The 27284-nt window shown below is 39.8% G+C and overlaps 1 protein-coding gene across 2 annotated transcripts in view; it reads right to left on the bottom strand.

Moving 5' to 3' along the window:
* The window catches only part of NIPAL2 (NIPA like domain containing 2), a 79554-nt gene extending 52700 nt beyond the window's left edge, over positions 1-26854 (bottom strand). The window contains exon 1 of one of the 2 annotated variants that reach the window (XM_033125732.1): positions 26435-26854. In XM_033125732.1, the coding sequence (XP_032981623.1) occupies positions 26435-26845 (411 nt within the window). In that variant the 5' untranslated portion in view covers positions 26846-26854. The remainder of the gene's footprint in view (positions 1-26434) is intronic. The other variant, XM_033125731.1, reaches the window with a different exon arrangement.
* Between the last annotated feature and the right edge of the window lie 430 nt (positions 26855-27284).

Below are 27284 nucleotides of genomic sequence, written 5' to 3' on the forward strand. Positions count from 1 at the left end.
GTTTTGGCATGTACAGTTATCATTGGCATTTAGTCCTAAATATTTTCTAATTATCTTATTTTTATCTGAGGCTTGTATTATTTAGAGGTGTGCATTTTAATATTTTTAAACAAACTGGGGTGTTGGTTATCACTTTGTTACTAATTTTCTAATTTTCAGTTGTCAGCAGAAAATATGTTGCATGTAAATTATGCTTTTTGACTTAGTACATGGTGTAAATTGAAATTTGTTTTGTGAACTTGTAGTGTATGGTCACATTTTATAAGTATTCCACGTATGCTTGAAAAGAAAGTATTTAATTGAGTTATATATATTTACATAGTCTATCTATCTATCTATCTCCATTAATTTATTGCTCAAATCTTTGATACTCTTACTAAATTTTGGACTACTTTGTCTATCAATTGCCTAGGTGGTATATTAAAAATCTACTACGAACATGGATTTATCCATTTTCCTTTTAAATCGACTGAGTTTTGCTTTACATATTTTGAAGCTATAGTGTTAGGTGTATACAAGTTCCGGATTGTTTCATCTTCCCAGTTAATTGTTCCTTTTATCATCATGTATTGACTTTTTAAATCTCAGTAATGGTTTTGCTTTAAAGTCTATTTTATTGGATATTAATATAATGTGGCTGCTTTCTTTTGGTACTTGCAACTTTCCACATCACTTTACTTTCAACATTTCTGTGTCATTATATTTTAGTCAGCTTTCTTATACATAAAAAATAACTGGAAAAAACACCCTGAGACATTTTGTCAAATGGGAAGGTTACTCCACTTTGTTTATTCTGATTACATATATATATATATATATATATATATATATATGTATATATACACATATATATGTGTATATATATATATATTTTTTTAATAGTTTCTGGGTTTTTTTTTTTTAAGATTTTATTGGGGGAAGGGGAACAGGACTTTATTGGGGAACACTGTGACACTGTGTATTTCCAGGACTTTTTTCCAAGTTGTTGTCCTTTCAATCTTAGTTGTGGAGGGTGCCGTTCAGCTTCAAGTTGTTGTCCTTTCAGTCTTAGTTGTGGAGAGTGCAGCTCAGCTCCAGGTCCATTTGCTGTTGCCAGTTGCAGGGGGCGCAGCCCACCATCCCTTGCAGGAGTCGAACCGGCAACCTTGTGGTTGAGAGGATGCACTGCAACCAACAACTGAGCCATCCGGGAGGCAGCTCAGCTCAAGGTGCCATGTTCAATCTTAGTTGCAGGGGGCGGAGCCCATGATCCCTTGCGGGACTCAAGGAATTGAACTGGCAACCTTGTGGTTGAGAGCCCACTGGCCCATGTGGGAATCAAACCGGCAGCCTTTGGAGTTAGGAGCATGGAGCTCTAACCGCCTGAACCACCGGGCCGGCCCTATAAATATATTTTCATTTATTTCTACTATCTTTTTTTCTGTGTTTGTAGTTTTCTTGCTTTTTCTTTGCTTTCTAATTTCTCCTCTCCTGAATCCTGTTGGATTTTTGAGTTTTCTTTTCTTTCCTCTACTATTCTTGCTAGGAAGTTAAACATCTTTTTTTAGATTCTTTTAGTAATTACTGTTAATTTTTTAAAGTTTTACACTTTGAAATAATTATAGACTTACAGTAGGTTGTAAAGAAATGTACAGGTAGGTCCCATGTACTCTTCCCCGAGTCCTCCCGTCAGTGTTAACACCTTACACAACTACAATAATATCAAAACCAAGAAATTGACATTGGTAAAGGTCTTATTTTATTCAGATTTCAGTCACTTGCATTGTGTGTGCGTGTGTGTGTGTTTAAGATACTCGTTTGTACCACCACCATAACATACCACCACCATTGCCTCATGTTAGAGACATACCCATCTGCCTTCCCTCCCCATCCCTAACCTCTAGCAATCACTAATCTGTTCTCTATCTTAATGCTACATAAATGAAACCATGTAACCTTTTGAAGTTGGCATCAACCTTGATGTTAATCCAAGTTGTTGGCCCAATAGTCTGTTCCTTTTAATTGCTGAGGAGTATTCCATGGCATGGATGCACCACAGTTTGTTTAGCCATTCAGCCACTGAGTGACATTTGACATTCAGTGGGTGACACTGAATGTCAAATAATGACAGCTAGTTTTTGGCTGTATGAAAAAAGCTGCTATGAAGATTTGTGTACAAATTCTGCATGAAAATCAGTCTTCTTTTCTCTGACATAAATGCTTCAAAGTGTAATTGCTAGGTCACATGGTAAATCCATTTTTAGTTCTGAAAGGAGGTGCCAAACTATTTTCCAGAGCAGCTGTACCATTTTATATTCCCAACAGCAATGTATGAGGGATAAAAGTTTCTCCATTATTAAGTTTATCATGCATTCCCAACATAAATTCAAATATTCAAAATTCCCATCCTTCTAAACATAAAAACTTCCATTTAATTTAACTAAGTCTCTTCTCGCCTATCTTACGTTATTGATGTTTTAGTCACTGTTATTATTGTGTTATACAGTCAATACTTGCCTTATTTATCCATGTTTATCTATTTCTTTGTTCGCCACTGCTCTTTTTAAAAGGTTTTTATTAAAACATAACTAACATGCAATATTATATTAGTTTCAGGTGCACACCACAGTTAGTCAACATTTATATACCTAAAGATGCGATCACCATGATGAGTCCAGCAACCATCTCACACTGTACCATGCTATCACACTATTATTGACTATGTTCCCTATGCTGTACATTATATTCTCATGACCCATTTCATGCCTGGAAATTTGAGCTTTTATTCCCCCTTCACTTTTCCCCTCCCTTTTAAAATTTTTCAATTTATATATTTAAGAAATGATCTCTCTGACTAGTCTAGTACTGACCTGGCACTATACATAGTTATTACCATATTATTGACTATATTCCCTATGCTTTACTTTATATCCCTATGACTATTTTGTAACTACCAATTTGTACTTCTTTTTTTTGTTTTAATTATATTATTCAGATCTATGAGAGTATAAGATTGGCTGTCAGGTTTTTTTTTTTTTTTTTTAAGGTTTTATTGGGGAAGGGGGACAGGACTTTACTGGGGAACAGTGTGTACTTCCAGGACTTTTTTTTCCAAGTCAAGTTGTTGTCCTTTCAATCTTAGTTGTGGAGGGCGCAGCTCAGCTTCAGGTCCAGTTGCCGTTGCTGGTTGCAGGGGGCACAGCCCACCATCCCTTGCGGGAGTCGAACCTTGTGGTTGAGAGGACGCGCTCCAACCAACTGAGCCATCTGGGAGCTCAGCGGCAGCTCAGCTCAAGGTGCTGTGTTCAATCTTAGTTGCAGGGGGTGCTGCCCACCATCCCTTGTGGGAGTCGAGGAATTGAACTGGCAACCTTGTGGTTGAGAGTCCACTGGCCCATGTGGGAATCGAACCGGCAGCCTTCGGAGTCAGGAGCACGGAGCTCTAACCGCCTGAGCCACCAGGCCAGTCCCAATTTGTACTTCTTAATTCCTTCCCCCTTTTCACCCAACCCTAACTGCCCTCCCATCTGGCAATCATCAAAATTTTTTCTGTATCTATGAGTTTGTTTCTGTTTTGTTTGTTTTGTTTTTTGTTCTTTAGATTCCACATATAAGTAAAATCACACTGCATCTGTCTTTCTCTGTCTGACATACTCTACTCGGCACAACACCCTCCAGGTCCATCCATGCCACTGCAGATGGCAAGAACCCATTCTATCCCATGGCCAAGCAATATTCTATTGTATATACTCAAAAGTTACACCTCCTCTTTTTTTATCCATTGATGGACACCCAGGCTGCCTACATGTCTTGGCCTTTGTAAACAATGCTGCAGTGAACATATGGATGCCCTCAAAGTAGCATTTTGGGTTTCCTCGAATAAATATACAGAAGTGAGATTACCAGGTCCTTATTTTTCCATCCCTTTACTTTCAGTCTGTGTGTGTGTCTCTTGATCTGAAGTGAGTCTCTTGTAGGCAACATATGTAAGAGTCTTGTTTTTTAATCCATTCAGGCATCCTATCTTTTGATTGGAACATTCAATTAATTTACATTTAAAGTAATTGTTGATAGATATGTAGTTATTGCCATTTTACTACTCATATTTTTTATCTTTTTTTTTTTTTTCCATTTTAAAGAAGTTCCTCTAACATTCCTTGTAATAGTGGTTTGGTAGTGATGAACCCCTTTTGTTTGGGACTCTCTTTATCTGTCCTTTGATTCTGAATCATAGCATTGCTGGATAGAGTAATCTTGGTTGTAGGTCCTTGCTTTTCATCACTTTGAATATTTTGTACCAGTCGTTCTGGTCTGCAGTTTCTGTTGAAAAATTAGCTGACAGTCTTATAGAAGCTCCCTTGTAGATAATTAACTGCTTTTCTCTTGTTGCTTTTAAGATTCTCTTGTCTTTAAGCTTTGGCATTTTAATTATGATATATCTTGGGCCTCCTTGGGTTCATCTTGTTTGGGACTCTCTGTGCTTCCTGGGCTTGTATGTCTATTTCCTTCCCCAGGTTAGGGAAGTTTTCTGTCATTATTTCTTCAAATAGTTTTTCAACTCCTTGCTCTCTCTCTCTCTTCTCCTTCTGGTACCCACATGATGAGAATGTTGTTACACTTGATGTTGTCCCAGAGGCCCCTTAAAGTACTCTCATTTTTTTTTATTCTTTTTTTTCTTTTTGCTGTTCTGTTTGGGTGTTTTCTGCTATCTTATCTTCTAAATCGCTTATTAGATCCTCTGCTTCACCTACTCTACTGTTGATTCCCTCTAATGTATTCTGCATTTCACTTATTGTATTCATTCTTTCTGACTGGTTTCTTTTAATGTTTTCAATTTCTATTTTTATGTTCCCTATCTCTTTGTTGAAGTTCTTCCTGAGATCATTGAGCATCCTGATAAGCAGCGTTTTGAACTCTGTGTCTGGTTGATTGCTTGTGTCCATTTTGTTTACTTCTTTTTCTGAAGCTTTGTTTTTGTTTTTTTTTTTTTTTTATTTGGGACATGTTTCTTTGTCTCCCCATTTTGGCTGCTTCCCTGTGTTTGTTTCTATGTGCTAGGTAGAGCTATGTCTCCTGGTCTTAGTAGAGTGGCCTTATGTAGTAGGTGTCCTGTGAGGACCAGTGGTGCAATTTCCCTAGTCACCTGAGCTGGGTGCTCCAGGTGTGTCCCTTGTGTGGGTTGTGTGCCCTCCTGATGTAGTTGAGCCTTGGTTGCTGTTTGCATACCAGTGGGAGGGACTGACCCTCAGGCTGATTGGCTGTGAGGACTGGCCGTGATTATAGTGGAGGAGCAGTGTTGCAGGGGCTGACCCTACAGAGCAGGATTCACTTTAGCAGGGCTCTGGTGCCTGCCCAGTCTTCCCTTTGAATGTGTCATCCTTGGAAGCTCCTGGCCGTGAGGTCCAAAGCTGGCTATTAGGTTCCCAGGCCCAGGGCCTTCTGGGAGGGGCCTTGTTGCAGGTCAAGTTCAGCCACAGACTATGCCCTTTCCTGGAGGCCACCTATCAAGAGCCATAAACAGCTCTTAAAAAAAAAAAGTTTTATTGAGATATAATTTACATACCATAATGTTTGTCCTTTTAAAGTATGCAATTCAAGTTTGTAGTATATTCACAGAGTTGTGCAACCATGACCACTATCTGATTTCTGAATATTTCATCACCCCAGGAAGAAACTCCATACCCATTAGCAGTCATTTCCCATTCCCTTTCTCCTCAGTCCCTGGCAATCACCGATGTACTTTCTGTCTATATGGATTTGCCTGTTCTGGACATTTTATGTAAATGGACTCATACAATAATGTGACCTTTTGTGTCTGGTTTTCTTCACTTAGCATGATATTTTAAAAGATCATTTTGTTGTAACATGTATCATGTATGTAGTATGTACCATTATCATTCCTTTTTATGGCTATATAACATTTACTGATATACCACATTTTTATTTATGTATCAATCGGTTGATGAATATTTAGATTATCCTACTTTTGGAATATTAAGTTCTTGTATCTTAATTTTAATTCTGGGTTCAGTGTCCTTCCTGAAGAAAACTTTAGTAGCTCTTTTAACGAAATCCTTTGATTTGAAATTTTCTGTTATTCTGCAAACATCTTCATGTCATCTTTCATCTTGAGTATATAAATACAGGCTGAGAGTTATTTCCTTCAGAAATTTGATGGTATTCTACGTTTTCTGGCCCTTACTGTTGTTGAGAAGTAGGTTGTCAATCTAATTTTTGCTCCTTTGTAGGTAATCTGTCATTTTTTCTCAGGATGCTTTCAAGATTTTCTTTGTCATTGGTTTTCAGCAGTTTCACCACAGTTTTTCTATATGTGAATTACTTTCTGCTTAGGACAAATGCTTCAATTTGAGGATTCGTGTCTTTCATCAATTTTAAATTCTCAACTATTATCTCTTTGACTATCATCTCTCTTTTATTCTCTCTATTCTCTCCATTTGGAATTCCTCTTATGAGTATGTTAGACTTTCTAATTCTATCCTCCTTTTGTCCTAAATTAACTCTCATATTTTCTGACTCTTTATCTCTTTGTACTGAATTATAAATAATTTCTTCATATCTATCTTCTAGCTTAGCTTTTCTGACCTCCGTCCTCTGAATTGAGTCTTTATACACTTGTATCAGTACATATATTATACTGTACTGTAATTACTTTTTATAAGTTCATTTCTCCTCTACACCATACATACGTTCCTTGAGAGCAGAGGTGTGATTTACTCAACTCATCTTTGTAACCCTAATGACTAGTATAGGATCTGGCACAAAGAAATTATTTATTAAATACTATTTGAACTGAACTACTACTACCAGATTGTCTAGAAAGAGTAAATTTTGACCTTTGGCCCTACGAATTTCTCAAGGGAGTATTTTATAGTAAATTGGAGTTTAAATACATCAAACACTCATTTTTGATCTTTATTAAATTTACTAGAGTTAGTAAAATTATATAGGTTTCAAGTGTACATTTCTATAATACATCATCTATATATTACATTGTTTATTCACCACCCAGAGTTAGTTTTCCTTCCATCACCAAATATTTGACCCTCTTTACCCTCTTCTACTATCCCCCTGCCCCCTTACCCTCTGGTAACCACTAAATTGTTGTCTGTGTCTATGAGTTTTTGTTTGTTTGTCTTGTTCGCCAAACACTCATTTTTATGAGAACACAAGCTTGTCCCAGAATTCAGATTTTAACAATTAAGAGTGTCCTCTAGTGCAATTAAGCTGCCTGCTGAACATTAAAATCTAGTTAATTCATATTATTCTAAAAGAGCAAGAAATATACAGATATAAAACAGGTACAAGAAATATTTTCCCGATAATATTCAGTATAAACTGGTGTATTTTATTTTTATTTTTCTGAAAATTTACCTAATTATTCAAGGTTAATTGCATGCTCATTAAATTATTTTAATACATACTTGTAAATAGTAGTGATACAGCAAATCCTCATTAACAAACCTAACTGTTGGGGAGGGAAGCTTCAAATTTGCAGTGTTTCTAAAAGGTTGTTTAATTATCTTCAAGGACATATAGAAACTTGAGGAAACCACTACCAAGTGCTGTTTCCAATTAGAGGCTCTGGTAAGTGTGCTTTAATGACTACAGAATCCTCATCTGCAATCAGAAGTACCATTTGCATACAGTGAGCATGACCTTATAAACTTGCCATTTAAATTAGGTTAAAGATGTCTAGTTTACATTATTACTTTTATTCAGAGTGTTATCTGTTTTCTAGCATTTTAGAATTCGCGGAAGCTTAGAGCTCCTCTCTTCCCTTCAAACCCTTCTTATTGATGGGGAGACTGGTCTGGAAAAAGAACAGAGGGCCAAAGAAGGAAAGTGACTTGTGTGAAGTCACACAGTTAGATAGCAGGCAAATTTTGGCCCCAAGGCATCCAGCTCATCAATGAATCACTATTTTCCAAAGATTGCAATAAATAACCTTCTGGCTAGTCAATGTCAATTTACTGTGGTTTTAAAATTAGCAGAATCTGTTTCTTTTCCTTGGTGAAAATAAAATAATGCAAAGATAATAGAAGGAGAGGTTGCTCCACAGCTTAATCAAGCAGCTAGAAGTACAAGCCAGAGACACAGACAGATGACCTTAATTTTTGTAGTGCTCACTTTTGTCACCACTGTAGCTTAATTTCTGGCTTTTCCAGGATATCTTGGCAAACAGATGGTGGGACACACAACAAACAACTTATCTAGAATGAGGTTCAAAATATCAGCACTGATATATATTAAGGATGTTTTTGTTTTATTTGGAATAACAATCTTCTATCCTACTTTTTTGTGCCAGAATGTTCTTTAGAATTTCGCAAAAAGTTACTGACCTATAATTCATGGGTGGGACAGTTTGGCCAAATGGAGATGGGATACGATAACAGGGGTGTATGGAATTGCTAACAGTCTGTATCAGTTCTGGCTTTGAACTCAACCATATTCCTGGCTCTGCCTTCAAAACATAAATTCAGAATCAGACCCCAATGGAGCTAGTACATGGTTCAAAAGAACCATAGATTCAGAGCTAGTTTTGAACACTGTTATAGCCTTATTCAACTCCCACTTGGAATAATGCTATCTCCTGTTCCAGGCAGTAAAATATGTCTGAACAAGGAAATGACAGATCTAGTTCTAGTACAAGAAAGACTGCAGGTTGAGTGATTTAGGTCATCTAATCACTGCAGGAATGACCTTAAGAGCCTGAACCTGAAAGGGGATATATGCCTGAGAAATAGGCATTCATTTCATCCCATCTCACAGGAAACTCTTAGGAATGAACTGGGGTTGATTTGCATTTGCACCTAATAAACAGGTAGACACAATGTTTCACAATATTCACAATTGGTGACTCTCCAGGTAAAGGACATATGATGTTTATTGTACTACTTAATTTTCTATAGGTTGGAAAATTTTCAAAGTAAGAAGTGAAAAAAAAAGTGCTTTACAGACTAAATGAAATTAAAGAGAATATGGATTCATTTAAAAAGAGTTAAAAGAGGAAATGATAACAAGAAAAGAAATAAAAGCAAGAAATTAAAAAAATCTGGTTGAACCAAGAAAAGATTAAAGAGAAAAATAAAACCATTGCACACCTTAAAACCACATGTAGACATTGCTTAGGAAAAACTCACAATACGGAGGAAAGGACCTGAAATTGATCATAGAGAATATGGTAGATCTGGGAGACAGACAACCTGAGGAAGCTAACGTCACATACTATGCATTCAGTCATGAATCCATTTCATATTTATTTAGGAACTGTTAAACATTAGGTCTGATGTCAGGAATTGAGCATGCAAATTACCCTCTAGAAGCTCAGAAGAAATAGAAAAAGCAACTACTATCTTTTAAATTTATAGTAGAGGTATGCTCTACAGAAGAGACAGAGAGTGCAAATCTGCCCACTTTGGAGAGTGTTATTAGTTTCTTGTGGCTACTATTAAGTTACCACAGACTTGGTGGCTTAAAACAACAGAAATTTATTTTCTCACAGTTCTGGAGGCCTGAAGCTCCAAATCAATTTCATTGGGCTAAAATCAAGATGGCAGGGCAGTACTACCTCTGGAGGTTCTAGTGGAGGATCCATTTCTTGCCTCTCCCAATTTCTGGTAGCTGCTGGCCCATCCTTCGTTTATGGTATATCACTCCAATCTCTGTCTCCATGGTGGCCACACTGCATTCTCCTCTTCTATGTGTAATCTCCTTGTGCCTCCCACTTACTGGCTTTGCACTCCAAATTCACCCTTTTGCAAATCAAATTCACCTTTTTGCAAATCAAATTCATCCTTTTGCACATCAAATTTTTCCACAAAAATGTTTTCTTAATCTCTGTGATAAAAATAAATCCAATATTAAGTTATTGTTAAAATTAAACATTTTATTGCATGTATTTAATAATAAACATAAAATACTTATTTAACATCAGAAATACTTATTTACTTATAGCTTCGTTTATCACGGTTCTCCTGCTGCTGCTTATGTTAATTTCATATACATATTCATAAAATAATTATGACAATCTGTAGGAATAATAGTTGCAATGGAATGATTAATAACATCTACTAAATGTTCATGGTTGGGTGGATCAGCCAAGACATTTCTTGCACAGAACTTAATTTTTGAAAAACTTTTTCAATGGTGTTCATCATTGGAAAGTATGGTGGTAGAAATAATAAAGTATGTCTTGTCTGACCAACAAGATCACATTATTCCTGGGTTTTGTGGAGGCTTACATTGTCCAAAATAAACCACACTTCCTCCATATTATCTTCATCCAATGTCAGCAATAATCTCTGAAGAAATTCACAAAAAATATTTGAAGTAACTGTGGAATATGCAATTATTTCATGCCACAGCATTCCCTGAATGTTTATTGCTGCAATTAGAGAAACATTTTGTCCTCTAACCATTGGTACAGTCACATGAGCTGGAGTATTAACTTTCGATTGTACCTTTGTTTTTCAAAAATTAAGTTCTGCACAAGAAATATTTTGGCTGATCTATAAAACCATGAACGTTTAGTAGATGTTATTAATCATTCCGTTGCAACTATTACTCCTACAGATTGTCATAATTATTTTGTGAATATGTATATGAAATTAACATTAGTAGCAGCAGGAGAACCGTGATAAACGAAGCTATAAGTAAATAAGTATTTCTGATGTTAAATAAGTATTTTATGTTTATTATTAAACACATGCAATAAAATGTTTAATTTTAACAATAACTTAACAGTGGATTTATTTTTATTACAAAGATTAAGAAAACATTTTTGTGGGAAAAGGATGAATTTTATTTGCAAAAAGGTGAATTTGATTTGCAAAAGGATGACTGATTTGCAAATGGTGAATTTGGAGTGCAAAACCTGTATATAAAGATACATGTGATGGCATTTAGGGTCCATCCAGATAATCCAGGCTATTTCCCTATCTCAAGACCTTTAACTTAATTATATCATCAGTAAAAAAGGTGCCCTGAAGGGCCTTGAAGCAGAAGATGCAGGAATAGCTGGACTAGAGAGGCTGGCAGTGTGCCATGATCTGTAGGTGGTTCTATGACATGAAGGACTCTAAAGTAGAGAAAGATAGGTCCAGATTTGACTTTCAGAAGACTCATACCAGCTATAGTATGGAGGATGGACTGGCAGGGAGCAAGACCAGGAAAGAGGAAAACTATTACGAGACTACCTCAGAACTTTAGAGAAGATGTGAGGAGAATTAACTACAACAGGGCTTAAAGAAACAATATTCATATTTATTACAGTAAATGTTGGAGACAACCTGAAATATGCAATGCTTTTTAGACTACTAAACAGGTTGGACTATTCTCACCACTAATCTCCTTTGCCCTTGTATATAATAATTGAGTTGTCTGCAACACTAAGGTAAAACTATAATCCCATATGTGAAAAGACGAAAGAAAGAAAATCAATCAGGAACAAATTTTAAAATTTTTTTATCTTGGTTATTGTATGCTGTAAGCTTATTGTCTTTCTTATGAGAAAGTTTCATGACACTAGATCCAAATCTGGTGATTTAAAGCCAGCAGAAAAGGTCAGGGTTACATAACACGGTATATCATTGCCATTCTACAAGCTGTTCCATGCCAACTTTTAATCAACTTTAAAACCTAGGCAGAAAAGCCCAACATATTGCCTTCCCATACAATTAAGAACTATTACATTTTGTCTTTTACTTGGGAACACATTTCCTTACATAATTGTACATTCATTATTTTTAAAAACTGAACTCCATTGAGGATAAGCCTTACCAAGCTTACTTAAGAAGCCACCATGTTTTTTGCTCTTGAGAAATTTACGTTTTGGCAAAACAAATTGATGGAAAAAAGTTTAATACATTTAATAACACATCCTTTGGGGGCTTTTAACACTTTGTTAAAAGGACAGCAACAATAGTCACAAAAGGTGAGCTAACAGTTAAGGAAGTCTTAAATTTGATTCTATTACAAAACAAATCAACCCCATATAATATTGGAAAGGGAATCTTTCAAACAAGGACAGACAGGTTGACCACAAAGAATGCGAGTGTTTGCATCCAGATCAATATAAGTTTCCATAACTCTCAAATTTTCCAAGAACATATTCATTATAATAATTATAAAAATCTGTAATCCTGTTTCCAAAGAAGCAGATTGCAGGCTGCTGTTTGCAGCGCTAGCCTAACGTGTTTAGTTACAAGTCTCCCCCACACCTACCTGGGTTTCCAGAGTACACATTCCGTTTTGAGAGCAATGCCTGCCTTAAACTCTGGCTATATTTTGCCAGCTCCATCCCCCTGGAGGCTGAACTCTATTGTGCATATCAAGACCCAGCCATTGGGTGAGTTTCTGCCTCAATAAGGGGATGGGAGAAATCATGATACTGTCACTCACTGATAGGCCTCTGCCAGAGACTCCTGTGGCCCTTGTGACCCACCAGACCAGAAGAGACCAGACCAGACCTGACATCAAGGCAGGATTCAGATTCAAGTTTTCTACACCTCTTGGGCATTTGACTTGGACACTCCATTGCCTCTAAAAGGCCAGTCCTCAAAGCCTACATAATATCTCCTATCCCCAAGCCTCCCATTCCTGGCAAAATTCTCACATCCCACTGGTCCAGCAAACATGTCCCAACATACATCTTGGTCAACCCTCAGGTGACACCCAGAGGACTCATCAATGATGATGTGATTTGGGTCTGCAAGTATAGTTCATAACACTAATAAAATGCTCTACATGTAACATAATTATTCTCTACTTTATGGCTGTAGCAGCTGCTGGCAACATGAGGTCTGCCTGTACCTAGCTCACAAAGAACCACCCATTTCTCCACTGTTGTGACTCAGGCAGCCATATTCAAAGGTACATTACAATATTTCCTCTTCTGCTTTGGCTCTCTTATTTACAATTACATAACTATACAATGTTAGTCCTGAAGCTTTCCATTGAGAGTATAAGATAGGGTAGCTTTACACCAGTACTTCAAATGATGTTTTTCAAGTATTTCTAAAGCCTTCTGTCTGTCTGCCTGTCTCTATTTCTTTTTTTTTCTTTCATATGTATTATGTATGTCACACATATAGAGCTACATTTTGAGTATTCAGGCTACGTTTTCTTTTCTTTTTTTTTCTTTTCTTTTTTTTTCCTTCTTGGAGCACCCAGCTCAGGTGACCAGGGAGACTGAGCCACTGCGCCCCACAGGACACCTACTACATAACACCACCCTACTAAGATGGGAGATGCAGCAGCCCTACCTAATACATAGAAAGAAACACAGGGAGGCAGCAAATTGGGGAGATAAAGAAACGTGTCCCAAATGAAAGAACAGAACAAAGCTCCAGACAAAGAACTAAACAAATGGAGACAAGCAATCTACCAGACATAGAGTTCAAAATACTAGTTATAAGGATGCCCAATGATCTCAGGGAAAACTTCAACAAAGAGATAGGAAGCATAAAAAAGGATAAAAATAGGGCCGGGCCGGCCCAGTGGCTCAAGTGGTTGGAGCGTCGTTCTCCTAACGCCGGTCGAGGTTATCAGTTCGATTCCCACATGGGCCAGTGAGCTGCGCCCTCTACAGCTAAGATTGTGAACAACAGCTCTCCCTGGAGCTGGGCTGCCATGAGTGGCTGGTGGCCAGTGTGAGTGGCGGTAGCTGGCCAGAGCTGCTGTGAGTGGACGACCAACTCCAGGCTACGTTTTCTGATTTCTTTGATATCACTGCCCAATACTGCTCTGTTGAAAAGGGATTTCTGCTTATGATTTTTATCGAGTGGAATGTTGGTTACATTTCAGGCCCTCATTATCGATTAGCTAATCAAACTCAATGTGGGCTGTGACAAGAAGGAACACAGTACAGTTATCTCCCAAACAGCTCTGAACAATCACAGCTCTGCAAGTCCAGAGCCTGAAGAAGAAACAAAGACCCGCCCCCCAACCCCAGAATTCACAGGATTCACCTTGACCTTGAATGAGATATTGGCAATGCTAATGTGGCTTCTAGGACTCCGTTATAGCATTATACTCACATGCCATATGTATTTCACCTAAATTCACTAAACTTTTATGAGATTCCTACCTACTAAAGAGGTGGTTGTTGATAGTAAAAAATTGCTAAGCATGTAGAGGCAAGATAGGGACTAAGCAAGGGACACTGCCTTTGCTAGCTGATTCCCTTTGACTTTTCCATCAGTAGGAAAGACAAGAAGTCTTTCCAGATTCTTTTTTGGAGAGGTAGAGGGAAGACAAGTCTAAAATTAAAAAATAAGTCATTGTTTAGAGATGACGTTAGTAAAAATATTTTAGAACTTGAGCCTATAATCTAAGCTTTTAAGGAGTCCCACCCACAAAGGCAAGGCAGGCTAAACAGGGGACTACTTTTCAGGGGCTGCTCATATGATACAGGATACAGAAAGGGAAGGGCCTAGATGAGATGGGAGGTGTGTTAGCCTGAGAGTGGCCCAAGGGGACAGTATAATCCACAGGAGGACTCAAGCCCTCTGGTGGGCATTGCTTTAGGGCCACACAGTATCCCTTTCTCTTGGTTACAGGACCCCTCTTTCATCCAGCCCTTCCCAATTTCTTCTGGGACACAAAGCCCAGTAACTCCAGCCTTGGTGACTGGTACAGGAAAAGACGTGGACCTACCCTTGCCCAGTCAGACTAAAGCACATGTATTTTCGTTGGTTGAGAAAGTCAAGCTTTCCCTTCTAAAATTGTAGGCTAGAGAGGTGAGCCTGTTAAAAGTGGAATCAACAACCCCGAGGAACAAAAGTTGAAGAGGAGAAGGAGAAACAGTGTTTACCATGTTGTTTGATCCTCTGGGCCAAGGTTTAGATGAACCTAGAGTTCTGGCCTTTTACATCATCGCCAAACTGATTCATTTCTTTTATAATTTAAGCCAGTTAATGTTAGGCTTTCTGTGACTTGCAAATTAAGATTCTTAACTTACAAAGCATTCTTGGTAGGAAAGCCACATTCAAAAGCCAGAAGAAAGATGGACTCCTATTGCAAGCTAAAGAAGTCATGATAGTGGTCCAAGTTACTGAAAGACGAAAACACTTCGAGGGGTACAGGAAGGTAAATTAGGAAACCCATGCTGAGGCTGTAGGTAGGCAGCAGGACATTCATTTTAGGCAGACATCAATATGACCTCTCAAGGCCAGGGTGGGTCTCCGAGGAGTCATATCGGACAGACACAATCTTTGGTGAGGTGTGGAGCTCATGACTAAACATATCAGGAGCCATACCTCCTGGTATGTGCCAAAGGTGACAGGAAACCACGCTGGCAGTGAGCAAGGCAAGTGACAAGGTGAGGCAAATCTACCGTGTGCCCATGCTAAGAGCTATGTGGAGGGGCAGTGGAGTGTTACCTGCCAGCCCCCAGGCAATTAGAATGCTCTGGTGGCCAGGACAGACCAGGTGAAAAGCTTGAACGCTATGTAAAATGTAAGTCTGTCAGACAGGGAAGCGGGTTACAAAAGGTGTAAACTCAGACAGAACACAGGGAAGAGGGTTACAAAAGGTGTAAACTCAATAGGGCAATATTGGATTTTTAGGGGAAAAAAAAAACCTAAGCTAAAATAAATGGCCCCAAAGTCTTAATGTTAACATGGCATGAGCATGCCCACTGCTGGTCCTGCTGGTGGGTTAAAATAAACTACAGTCTGTGTCTGGAGATGTGATCACCCTACTGCCACAAAGCACCTCTGTCAGCTATTCCCAGTGCTACACACCCATCTTCCCAATCCAGAAATCTGGAAAGTGGCCGATAATATGAGAAGAATCCTTGCCTCAGTATTTCAAGATAACAAGTGTTCCAATTAGAAAATTACTGCAATTAGGAAGTGTTCTGTAATGTGAATACATTTGAAGAGTGCAAGAGAGGCAAACATCAAAGAGGGTGAGGAAAACACCAGATACAAAGAAATCAGTGGTTTTAAAGAAAGCAACATTACATCAAATGCCTGACATAATTTATCTCATTTCCATTTGTAATGAGCTGTCCAATAATTACTAACATTTATAAATACTATATGTTTTATGACATTTCCTGTAGTACATGTTGACTGTAATACTACTATACTAATAATCGCTAATATTTATTGAGTGCTCTATGTGTCTGGCACTTTGCTAACTATCTGACATACCTTCTGTCATTCCTACATCAACCTTATAATGCTATGCTATAGGGTATGTTATTGGGTCTGTAGTGTTATTATTATTACTATTTCAACAGAGAAAGCCAAGATTTAGAGAAACTAAAAACTTGCCAACACATCTAGTAAAGAGGTGGAGTTTGTAACACTGTACTATACAAGAACAAAAAACATAGCTTAGGGGAATGTCATCCCTTCCGTGGTAAGCTCTCAATAGCCAATTTGAACAATCACCAACCTTTTTAAAAGAATTGTTTAATTCTCATAAGCAATATGACATACCATTTTCCACACTACCTGGGTAAAATATGCAAATTGAACAGCAAGTTCAATGCTACTACTATTGTTAAACATTTTTAAATTGTAGAATATAATGTACACAGACAACTGCAAGGAGAATGATGTAGATGAATAAATTACTAATACGAATTATTATAAGGTAAATACCCTTATAACACCATCCAGATTAAGAAACAGAAATTGGGCGTCCACCCACAGCCCTCCCGTTGCCCCACACCATCACGGCCTCTCCTTTCCCCAAGGCCTGACATTATGGCAACCACTTCCTTGCTTTTCCTTATAGATTTATTACCCAACTGTGCACCCCTAAACATGGCAATTGAATGTTGTCTTTTTATTCTGATAGGACTTTAGGTCTATTTTAATCTACACGTTCTCTCCCTTTTTTTTTTTCCTAGTAAAAATCATTTTTGAAGAAACTGAGCCATGTAAACCTATAAACTGGCAAAGTTGCCCATAGCCTGAATTTTGCTGATTGCATCAATGCAAGTATTATAACTAGTTGGTATGAATGAAGCCCTAAAGAAAATATCAGGTAGACACAAATGCAAACACCTGGTCTTCCAAGTTTACAAGAGAACTAAGACTGTTCCTCTAACAGGGACCATGCGACCATTATTATCATTTTCACAAAAGTTTTGATATACACTGGCTTTGAAGTAATCTTTTTCTTCCTTCCCTCTTCTTGCAACCTTATACACACATCTCAGAAAATCTGGTAAATGGAAGATGCCATGTTGGATATACATAAGGCAAAACAAACCCCCCAAAACCACAAACAAACAAACAAACAAACAAAGGAACCCAGTAAGTATAAACAGAATAAAAAAGAGATTTTTCTTGGGAAGGAAATGGAAAGGTTCATCAACCTCTACTCAGCCCTTTGGCTATTTGTAAGTTTCGGCACTTTTCTTTCTTTAAGAGATAGTCAGATGCAGCTACCAGCAGAAAAGAGATAGATGGAAGGAAAGCAAAATCAATAAAATGGCAATATAAAACTCAATGTGATTTTTCTTTAGAACAGTGAGACAAGCCATATTCATTTCCCCCCTCACATTTTCTCTTACCACCACATTCTTTTCAAGCCTTAGTTTCTAAGCAATGGGCTTCAGGCATGGAATAAAAAATAGCTTTGCAGTTAAATCTACTTGCTGTAAGAACTTGGGGGCAAGTTATTTAACACAATTTCCTTACATGAACAGTGAGGATAATATGTACCTTACGAGATTGTTTCAGGGCTCCAATGAGATAATAGCTATAAAGTGTCACATAGTAAATGCATAACAAATGTCAGTTTCTTTGCTTCACCTCTTTGCTGCCAAGTTGTATCAATTTTCCTTTAAATATGTTAACTTTCAAAATTCAAGTCATTGAAAATCAAAAGTTCAAATAAAGGACATAAGAAATTCTAAATTTTCATTTCACCCTATGTAGAATAAACCTTTTGACAATGTCATAAACTGAAGAACCAGTGACAAAACACCCCTTCTTCACAGTATTTCCCACATTCATCCTTTCTTTTCCATTCCCTCTAACTTATTTATTCAACCAGCCTGAAGATCTTCTATTCCAACTCTAATTTTACTGGTAAAGACTGAAGCCTATAATGACTTGCCCAGTACACTTAGCTGGTTAACAGCAGAAAACAGACAATAGCCTCTAACACTGGTTGCAAATTAAGTGCCTACAGGGGCCAGTAGGTAAAAAAGATAAGAGAAAAGAGAGCAGCTTAAGTGGGGAGCACAGCTGTTCTACACTGTGAACTCCAGCTCACTGTTATCATGTGGGGAAGAGAGCCAAGTGTTGCTAGAGCTTCTAATATTTAAATAGATCATGGAAACTTGAAACTTCATATATAATCTACTCATTTTTAAAGGTTGGCAATGCATTAAACATTTTTTAAACCTCTCTGCAGGTCTAACAAGACACATCTCTGGGTTGGATTTAGTCCACAGCTGGCCAGTTTGAGGCCTTTGCATCCTGCTAACCCTAATTTAAATTTCTTTTATTTAATTTGCTTTGATTCTCCCACTCCCTGCTTAACAACCCCTCAATGGTTCCCTACTGTCTACAAGATAAAATCCAAACTTCTTAACTAGCCCTTCAAGGCAATCCATGACTATGTCTTAGACCCCAAACTATATTTCCACCTTGCAATCAGTCTCCACCTTCTACTGCAACCAGAATGGCCACTGGCTTCCACTCTAGGTACAAAAATGCCCAGGCCACAGAGGCTACTCCTTGGTCCCCAGACTTTTCCATTTCTTGGAATACCCTCCACTCTTATCTTCCCATCAGTGAAACTCTATCCATCTTTAAGTGTCTGGCTCAAATACCATCTCTCCACAAAACATCCCTGATGGCCCCTGTTAAAAGCCAGCTTGCTCTGAATTTTTGGGTTTTATATTACTCACATGACACCTACCACAGACTGCCTTGTTTGGGAGTTACCTGTATAGTTTATTTCCCCAAGCACCTAATAACTTTCCTGGAAGGGTTTGGGTCTGAACACTATAGTAGTCCTCTTTATCCACGGGTTTACTTTCCACGGTTTCAATTACTCATTATCAACCACAGTCCGAAAATATTAAATGGAAAATTCCAGAGGATTTCCGCTGAAGATGGCAGAGTAGGTAAATGCTGTGCTCACCTCCTCTCAGGACCACATCAATTACAACTAAACTATAGAACAACCATCATTGAGAATCATCTGAAGCCTAGTTGAACTGAAGCCCACAACTATGGACATAAAGAAGCCCCCTCATGACTGGTAGGAGAAGCAGACACATAGAACAGGCTGGTCCCACACCTGCATGTCACCATTGAAAATCAGGAGCGATATCTTGGCTGCAGAGGTACCCTCTGGAGGAGCGAAGGTTCCCAGCTCTTCCCCAGCCCAAGGTTCCAGTGCTGGGGAATGAAGTCTCCATAACTTCTGGTTGTGAAAACCAGCAGAGATTATGGCTGAGTGAGATGAAGGGTGGCTGCAGCCCCAGGTTTTCCTCTTCAAGGAACCGTGCATGGACTTACTTGCTGACAGACTCACTCACCCTGAGTTCCAGCACTGGAGCAGTGGCTTGAAAGGTGCCAGGGACATACATGGAGAAACTGAATTGTCTGGCTTCAGAGAGAGGGCTGGAGGGGCACCTTTCTCTCTGACCAAAGAGTTGGCAGAAGCCATTGTTTCTTTGCTAAGCCCTCCAACCTCCCTGCATGCAGAGGCAGGCAGACACCATATCTGAGTCTCTATCAAACTGGCTATCACCTTTGGTTGGCCCCACCCTAGTGATTCCCAGAGACTCCATCCCACACAACATTCACACACCCAAGCTGCTTCCAGTGGCTTTCCCATACAAACAACCTCTCTTAGCTCATGCTGTGGACTTTCGTAAAATTGCTCAAAGGTTCACAAAACTCACAAATGAGCAGCATTTGGCTTAGGTGTGTCCCATACCTCTGGCTGAGCAACCCTAAGCCTGGCACTAGCGACAGCCAGCCTCATTGGCAGGTTGGCAGATTGGCCTCTTGAGGCATCTCTAAGCCCAGTGCATGCTGCGGCCATCCACAGATTGCTTTGTAGCTCATACCAGGTGGCCAGGGCAGAGCACAGGCTTTGGCTAAACATGGCCTGCAACAAGTTCCCTCCCAGAAGGTTTCAGGGCTGGCACTCCTGGTGGCCAGCTTTGGACAAAGCCAGAGCATCACCCAGCAGCCTCCAAGGACAACACACCCAAAGGGCAGACTGGGCAGGCACTAGAGCCTGCTATAGCCAATCCTGCTCTGTAGGATCAGCCCTTGTACCACAGCTCCTCTACTGTAGTCATAGCCAGTCCTCACAACCTATCAGCCTGAGGATCAATCCCTTCCACTGATGTGCAAACAGCAACCAAGACTTAACTACAACAGGAGGGCACACAAAACCCACACAAGAGACACACCTGGAGCACCTGGCTCTGGTGACCAGGGAAACTGCACCACTGGGTCCCACAGCACACCTATTATATAAGGCTACTCTACTAAGACTGGAAGCCATAGGAGCCCTATCTGATATATAGAAACAAACACAGGGAGGCAGCCAAAATGTGGAGACAAAGAAACATGTCCCAAATAAAAGACAGAACACAGCTCCAGGAACACAACTATACAAAATGGACACAAGCAATTTATCAGCTGCAGAGTTCAAAACATTGGTTATTAGGATGCTCAATGATCTCAGGGAGAACTTTAATAAAGAGATAGGAAACATAAAAATGGAGATCAAAAAACATTTTTAAAAGTCAGAAATAAAGAATACAATAACTGAAATAAAGAATGTATTAGAGGGGAACAACAGTAGAGTAGATGAAGCAGAGGACTGAATCAGCGATTTAGAAGATAAGGTAGCAGAAAACACCCAATCAGAACAGCAAAAGAAAAAAGAATCCAAAAATATGAGGATAGTTTAAGGGGCTTCTGGGACAACATCAAGTGTAACAACATTTGCATCATGGGGGTACCAGAAGGAGAAGAGAGAGAGAGAGAGAGCAAGGAATTGAAAACCTATTTGAAGCGATGGCAGAAAACTTCCCCAACCTGGAGAAGGAAATGGACATACAAGCCTATGAAGCACAGAGTCCCAAACAAGATGAACCCAAAGAGGCCCACACCAAGACACATCATAATTAAAATGCCAAAGCTTAAAGACAAAGAGAGAATCTTAAAAGCAGCAAGAGAAAGGCAGTTAGTTCCCTACAAGGGAGCTCCCATAAGACTGTCAGCTGATTTCTCAACAGACACTTTGCAGGCCAGGAGGTACTGGCAGGAAATATTAAAAGTGATGAAACCCAAGGACCTACAGCCAAGATTACTCTACCCAGCAAAGCTATTATTTAGAATCGAAGGACAGATAAAGAACTTCCCAGAAAAGGAAAAGCTAAAGGAGTTCATCACCACCCAACCAGTATTACGAGAAATGTTAGAAAGACTTCTTTAAAAAGAAGAAAACAAAGATGATCAAAAATATGAATAATAGGGGCCGGCCCGGTGGCTCAGGTGGTTAGAGCTCCATGCTCCTAACTCTGAAGGCTGCCGGTTCGATTCCCACATGGACCAGTGGGCTCTCAACCACAAGGTTGCTGGTTCAACTCCTCGAGTCCCGCAAGGGATGGTGGGCAGCGCCCCCTACAACTAAGATTGAACACGGCACCTTGAGCTGAACTGCCGCTGAGCTCCCAGATGGCTCAGTTGGTTGGAACGCATCCTCTCAACCACAAGGTTGCCAGTTTGATTCCTCGACTCCCGCAAGGGATGGTGGGCTGTGCCCCCTGTAACTAGAAATGGCAACTGGACCTGGAGCTGAGCTGCACCCTCCACAACTAAGACTGAAAGGGCAACAACTTGAAGCTGAACAGCACCCTCCACAACTAAGATTGAAAGGACAACAACTTGACTTGGAAAAAAGGCCTGGAAGTACACACTGTTCCCCAATAAAAGTCCTGTTTAAAAAAAAAAAAAAGAATAATAAAATGGCAATAACTACACATCTATCAACAATTAGTTTAAGTGTAAATGGATTAAATGCCAATCAAAAAATAGGGTGGCTGAAAGAATAAGAAAACAAGACTCTTACATATGCTGCCTACAAGAGACTCACTTCAGATTAAAAGGCACACTCAGACAGAAAGTAAAGGGATAGGAAAAAGATATTTCATAAAAATGGAAACAAAAAACAAGAGCAACAAAAGTTGAAGTAGCAATACTTACACCAGACAAAATAGATTTTAAAACAAAGGCTATAACAACATATAAAGAAGGGCCCATTAATCCCACTTCTGGGTGTTTATCCAACGAAACCCAAATGCTACTTCGAGGGGACATATGCACCCATATGTTCATTGCAGCATTGTTTACAATGGCCAAGATGTGGAGGCAGCCTGGGTGTCCGTTGATAGATGAATGGAAAAAGAGGAGGTGGTGCATATATACAATGGAATACGCTTGGCCATGAAAGAGAATGCTTGGCCATGGAAGGAAATGGGTTGCTGCCATCTGCAGTAGCATAGATGGACCTGGAGGTTATTGTGTAGAGTATGCCAGACAGAGAAAGACAGATACAATGTGATTTTGCTTATAAGTGGAATCTAAAGAACAAAAGAAAGAAACAAAACAGAAACACACTGATAGATACAGAAAACATTTTGAAGGTTGCCAGATGGGAAGGGTGTTGGGCGTGAGTAAGAAAGGGGAAGGGATTAAGAAGTACAAATTGGTTGTTACACAGTAGTCATGGGGATGTAGATACCCTATGTAGCATATTAAATATAGTCAATAATATTGTAATAACTATGTATGGTGTGAGATGGGTATTAAATTTATCGAAGTGACAGATGGGAGGGGGTTTGGGGGCAAGGTGAAAAAGGTGAAAAAAGGTGAAGGGATTAGGAAGCACAAATTGGTAGATACAAAATAGTCATTGGGGTGCTTGCTTCGGCAGCACATATACAAAATGGTCATTGGGATGTAAAGTATAGCATAGAGAATATAATCAATAATATGGTAATAACAATGCACAGTGCCAGGTGGGTACTAGACTAGTGAGGGGGATCACTTCTTAAATTATATAAATGTCTAACCACTATGCTGTACAACTGAAATTAATTTAAAATAATATTAAATGTCAAAATAAATAAATAAATTTTAAGACTCCAGAAATCAACAATTCATAAGTTTTAAATTGCATGCTGTTCAGAGTAGCATGATGAAATCTTGCATGTCCAGCTCCATCCCACCTGGGACATGAATCATTCTTTTCTCCAGCATATCTATGTATATGCTACCCACCTGTTAGTTCCCTAGTATCCCTTTCCATTATCAGATCAACTGTCATGGTATCACAGTGTCTGTTTTCAAGTAACCCCTATTTTACTTAGTAATGGCCCCAAAGTTCAAGAGTAGTGATACACAATTCAGATATGCCAAAGAGAAGCCGGAAAGCGCTTCCTTTAAACAAAATGGTGAAAGTTTTGACTTAAGGAAAGGAAAAAAAAAAAATTGTATGCTGAGTTTGCTAAGATCTACAGTAAGAATGAATCTTCTATCCATGAAAGTGTGAAGAAGGAAAAAGAACTTCGTGCTATTTTGCCATCGCCCCTCAAAGTGCAAAAGTTACAGACACAGCACATGGTAAGTGCTTAGTTAAAATGGAAAAGGCGTTACATTTGTGGGTGGAAGACATGAACAGAAAACATGTTCTGATTATCAGCAACAGGTTGCACCAGAAGGCATTGAGCCTACATGAAGACTGCAGCAAGGGGTCCCATGAAACAAGTGATACCAAACCATTTCCTTCAAGTAAGCAATGGTTACAATAAAGATATTTTGAGAGAGAAAGTTTTATTATGTTATTGTTAATCTCTTACTGTGCCTAATTTAGAAATTAAACTTTATCATGGGCATGTCTGCATAGGCAAAACCAGTACATAAGAGGGTTCAGAACTATCTGTAGTTGGAGGTATTCATTGGGGGTCTTGGAACATATTCCCCCAAGGATAAAGGGGAACTACTGTATGTCAAATATTCTCACAGTGCTTTATAGAAAGCAGGAAGTTAAATAACCGTATTAGAAACATTATCCTTTTATACTGAAAACTTGTGGATCACATGTAAAGAAAATATCTTTGTAGAACTCCATTGCATCTATACTTTTATAGGCACGCTCCTGAGTGACACAAACGGGGAAAGCCCTCACTTCCCTGGCCCCCCAAAACATTTTCCCCATGACTACATTTTCCCCTACTTACTACCTTCTACTTGTTTTGAGATTTCCTCCTCTAGAAGCACTCACATCTTTGCCTTAGACAACACTGATTCTAAGAGGCCACTGTTAAATATTCATCTATTACCTAAAAATGTTTCAGGGAAGTTGGTCTTTTTCTATGAGTAAGGTTAATTTATCAGATCTGACGGTTATCACTTGGAAAGACATAGAGAGCTGGCTATCAGTGAACAGATGCTGTCCAAATATTTCAGTTGTGATAAAACTGATTAACCTCTGGCTTTCCAGCAATCAAGGCTAATTTTGAGTGTGAGAGTCCTAAACTTTTATCTCACATTTTGTTTTTTTGGAGCCACCCCCATTTTCAGCCTTCTATTTTCAGTTCATGTCAAAAAGAATTAAACTCCGTTTTATTTTTACTGACCTGGCCAGCACTAGAGGCATTAAACAAACTGATGAGTGAATTAAAAAAATCAAATTTTACTTTTGCTTAAAAACAAATGCAATTACTGAAAGGGGAAAATAGGAAGGTCTTAGAAGATGGCCTAAATTTGCACAATAATGGGAAAAGTTGATAAGGTCTTACCTCAAACTAGCCATCTTTGAAGTCAGCTGAGTAATTTCAATTAGCATATTCTGGATACACCCTTTACAACCTGTATAAATATATACTGTCAAATGCAAGTTAAGCCTTGCAAACATAAAGTTAAATCCTCATTTATGTCACATGATAATATGTATTTAGGTGTCAGACAGCCAAGACAATCTTGAATTCCAGGAAACATTAAAGAAAACTAATGACGACAGATTTCCACTGTGAAAACAATGTTTTCTACTGTTTTGGATGATGCCATGGGAGGTCACATCTACTTAACACTCTAAGTCCTTTATCAAAAGAGAAAAACTCTTTCTTGAACTTTTATTAGGAGTGCTTCTAGCATAAGCACATTATAACATGCTCATAACATATACTAGCATAAGCATAATATAACATATACTCAAAGAACTTCTTTTAAAAAGCAATTCTATCCTTTATAACTGCTCTGGGTGGAAGGAAGGGGAAATGGAATAGGTCATATACAATAAGCAAAAGGCTCTGTGCCCCCCCATTTTTCCTATTTAGTATATATTGTGTTAAGATTTAAAGCAATGCTCTCCCCTGTGTTGAAAACTAAGGTGAACATGCTTACTTTGTCTTTATATAAGTTATTTTCTGTGTTAACTTTTTGAAAACAAAATTTTAACATTTCAGAAACTGACACTGAAAAACTTTTCAAGCATAAAAGGATTCTAGACCTTTGATTTTTGGTTTAAAAGTCCACTTTAGACCAACAGCAACACATATTTTATGATTATACTGTTGTAAAATAAAAAGACCCAAGGATTTGATAAAGAATGAGAACAAAGTAAGGCACTTATGAACACAGGAAGAAGCCTGGAATCCACCATCTCAAGATCACTGGTCCTCACTTGGAAGAATATAAATGCGGCTAGAGGAAGCCCTCGCCAGAGCTCTTTTTCTGATCTTAAACCAAGCCAAAAATAAATGGGCAGCTCCAATCCTCTTTGATGCTGTTAAATATATATATTTCCAGCGTAAGCTGACGTTGTTAGGCTGACAATGTTTTCCCAAGGGGCTGGTGAGAAAGGAATCAGGCAAGTGTACGGAAATGAACAGCTGTACTGAGACACTGGGCACAGACGGACACACACACACACACACACACACACACACACACACACACACACAGAGCATCTGCGCCGGAATGACATTTGGTTGCCCTTAATGAGCTCCCTTTTTCTGAGAAGGGGGTGGCACTTTTCCTTTTTTAACTGTGAAATGATCCCGAGCGGAATATGGGTGGAGGAGATTCACCCACATTCCTAGAATCCTTCCAGGAGAAAAGGGAGGATTCAGGCTGGAAAGGCGGGATTGTTCGGGACCAAGAGGCTTAGGAGTGACCCCGCAGAGGTCAGAACCGAAGACCTGTGCGACACACTCCCAGTGACTGATGTTCATGAGAGGAAGCCTGGGGGTACCCCCCGCTCTCCCAAATGAGGGGTAGTTAAGCCCATGTGTGCAAACATCAAGTCAGTTCGTCCCACTTGGACCGCCCGGTGTCTTTCTGACACTTGGCAGGAGGGCGGCCGAGGAGCAGGAGGCGCCGCGGCCCCGCGCCTGTCCCCACCGGGCGGCGGGGCGGACGGCCCTTACCTGGTTCCTGCGGTACCACGCGCCCGACAGGGAGCCGTTGCCGGCGCCCAGAGCCCCATACGTGAAGTTGCGGGACAGCTCATCCAGGGCGGCCGAGGCGGCGTCCCCGAGGCCCCCGAGCGCCAGCGCCGCCATTAGGTCTCGTTCCAGGCGCTCCGGCTCAAACGCCTCCTGGCCTGGCTGCTCCGCGAGGCTCCGCGGAGGAGGCGCGCCCAGCCGAGGCCGCGCCAGGGCGGGCCGCAGCCACTTCCTGCTCGGTGTCGCGGCCAGGCTGGCGCGCCTTGGCCACCTGGCTCCCAACCCCCATTCGCCCCAGGTGCGCCGCCTCTCTCCTCCTGCGCCAGGTGCTGGGGGTAGGGGTGTGGGGCGTATCGCTGCAGTCTGCCCCCTCTTCTTCCCCCCCCCCCCCATCGCCTGGCTCGCTGGCTCCGCATCCTCCTGGCCGCCAGGCCTTGGTGCACAGCGTTCTCGCTGGCCAGACTGTGAGGGGGGGAGGTGTGGAGGGCAGATCATCTGCACCTGTCAGGGAGACAATAAAGTCACAGCTAAATGCCCTCCCAGCCCTTCCGGCAGATGCTCAGTCAATATTGCTGAAGTGAATGGGAGTGAAAGGAGGCATAGACTATCCCAAAGCAGCAACCTTCGCCAGCCTGTACCTGGCAATTTCAGCTATCTAGCACATGTAGTGTATTTTTAAAGTGGTTTGCATATGGAAAAGTCACAGGTTCTGGAAACATTGTAAGCAACACAAGAATAAAGATTGTATAGTTTAAATCACAGTGCCAGCACTTGATAGATCCTTCTTGGAATGAAGGAAAGAATCTACCTAGAGGACCCAGACTGTGTGCTT

Source organism: Rhinolophus ferrumequinum, chromosome 14, assembly GCF_004115265.2.
Source record: "Rhinolophus ferrumequinum isolate MPI-CBG mRhiFer1 chromosome 14, mRhiFer1_v1.p, whole genome shotgun sequence".
NCBI classification, from domain to species: Eukaryota; Metazoa; Chordata; class Mammalia; order Chiroptera; family Rhinolophidae; genus Rhinolophus; species Rhinolophus ferrumequinum.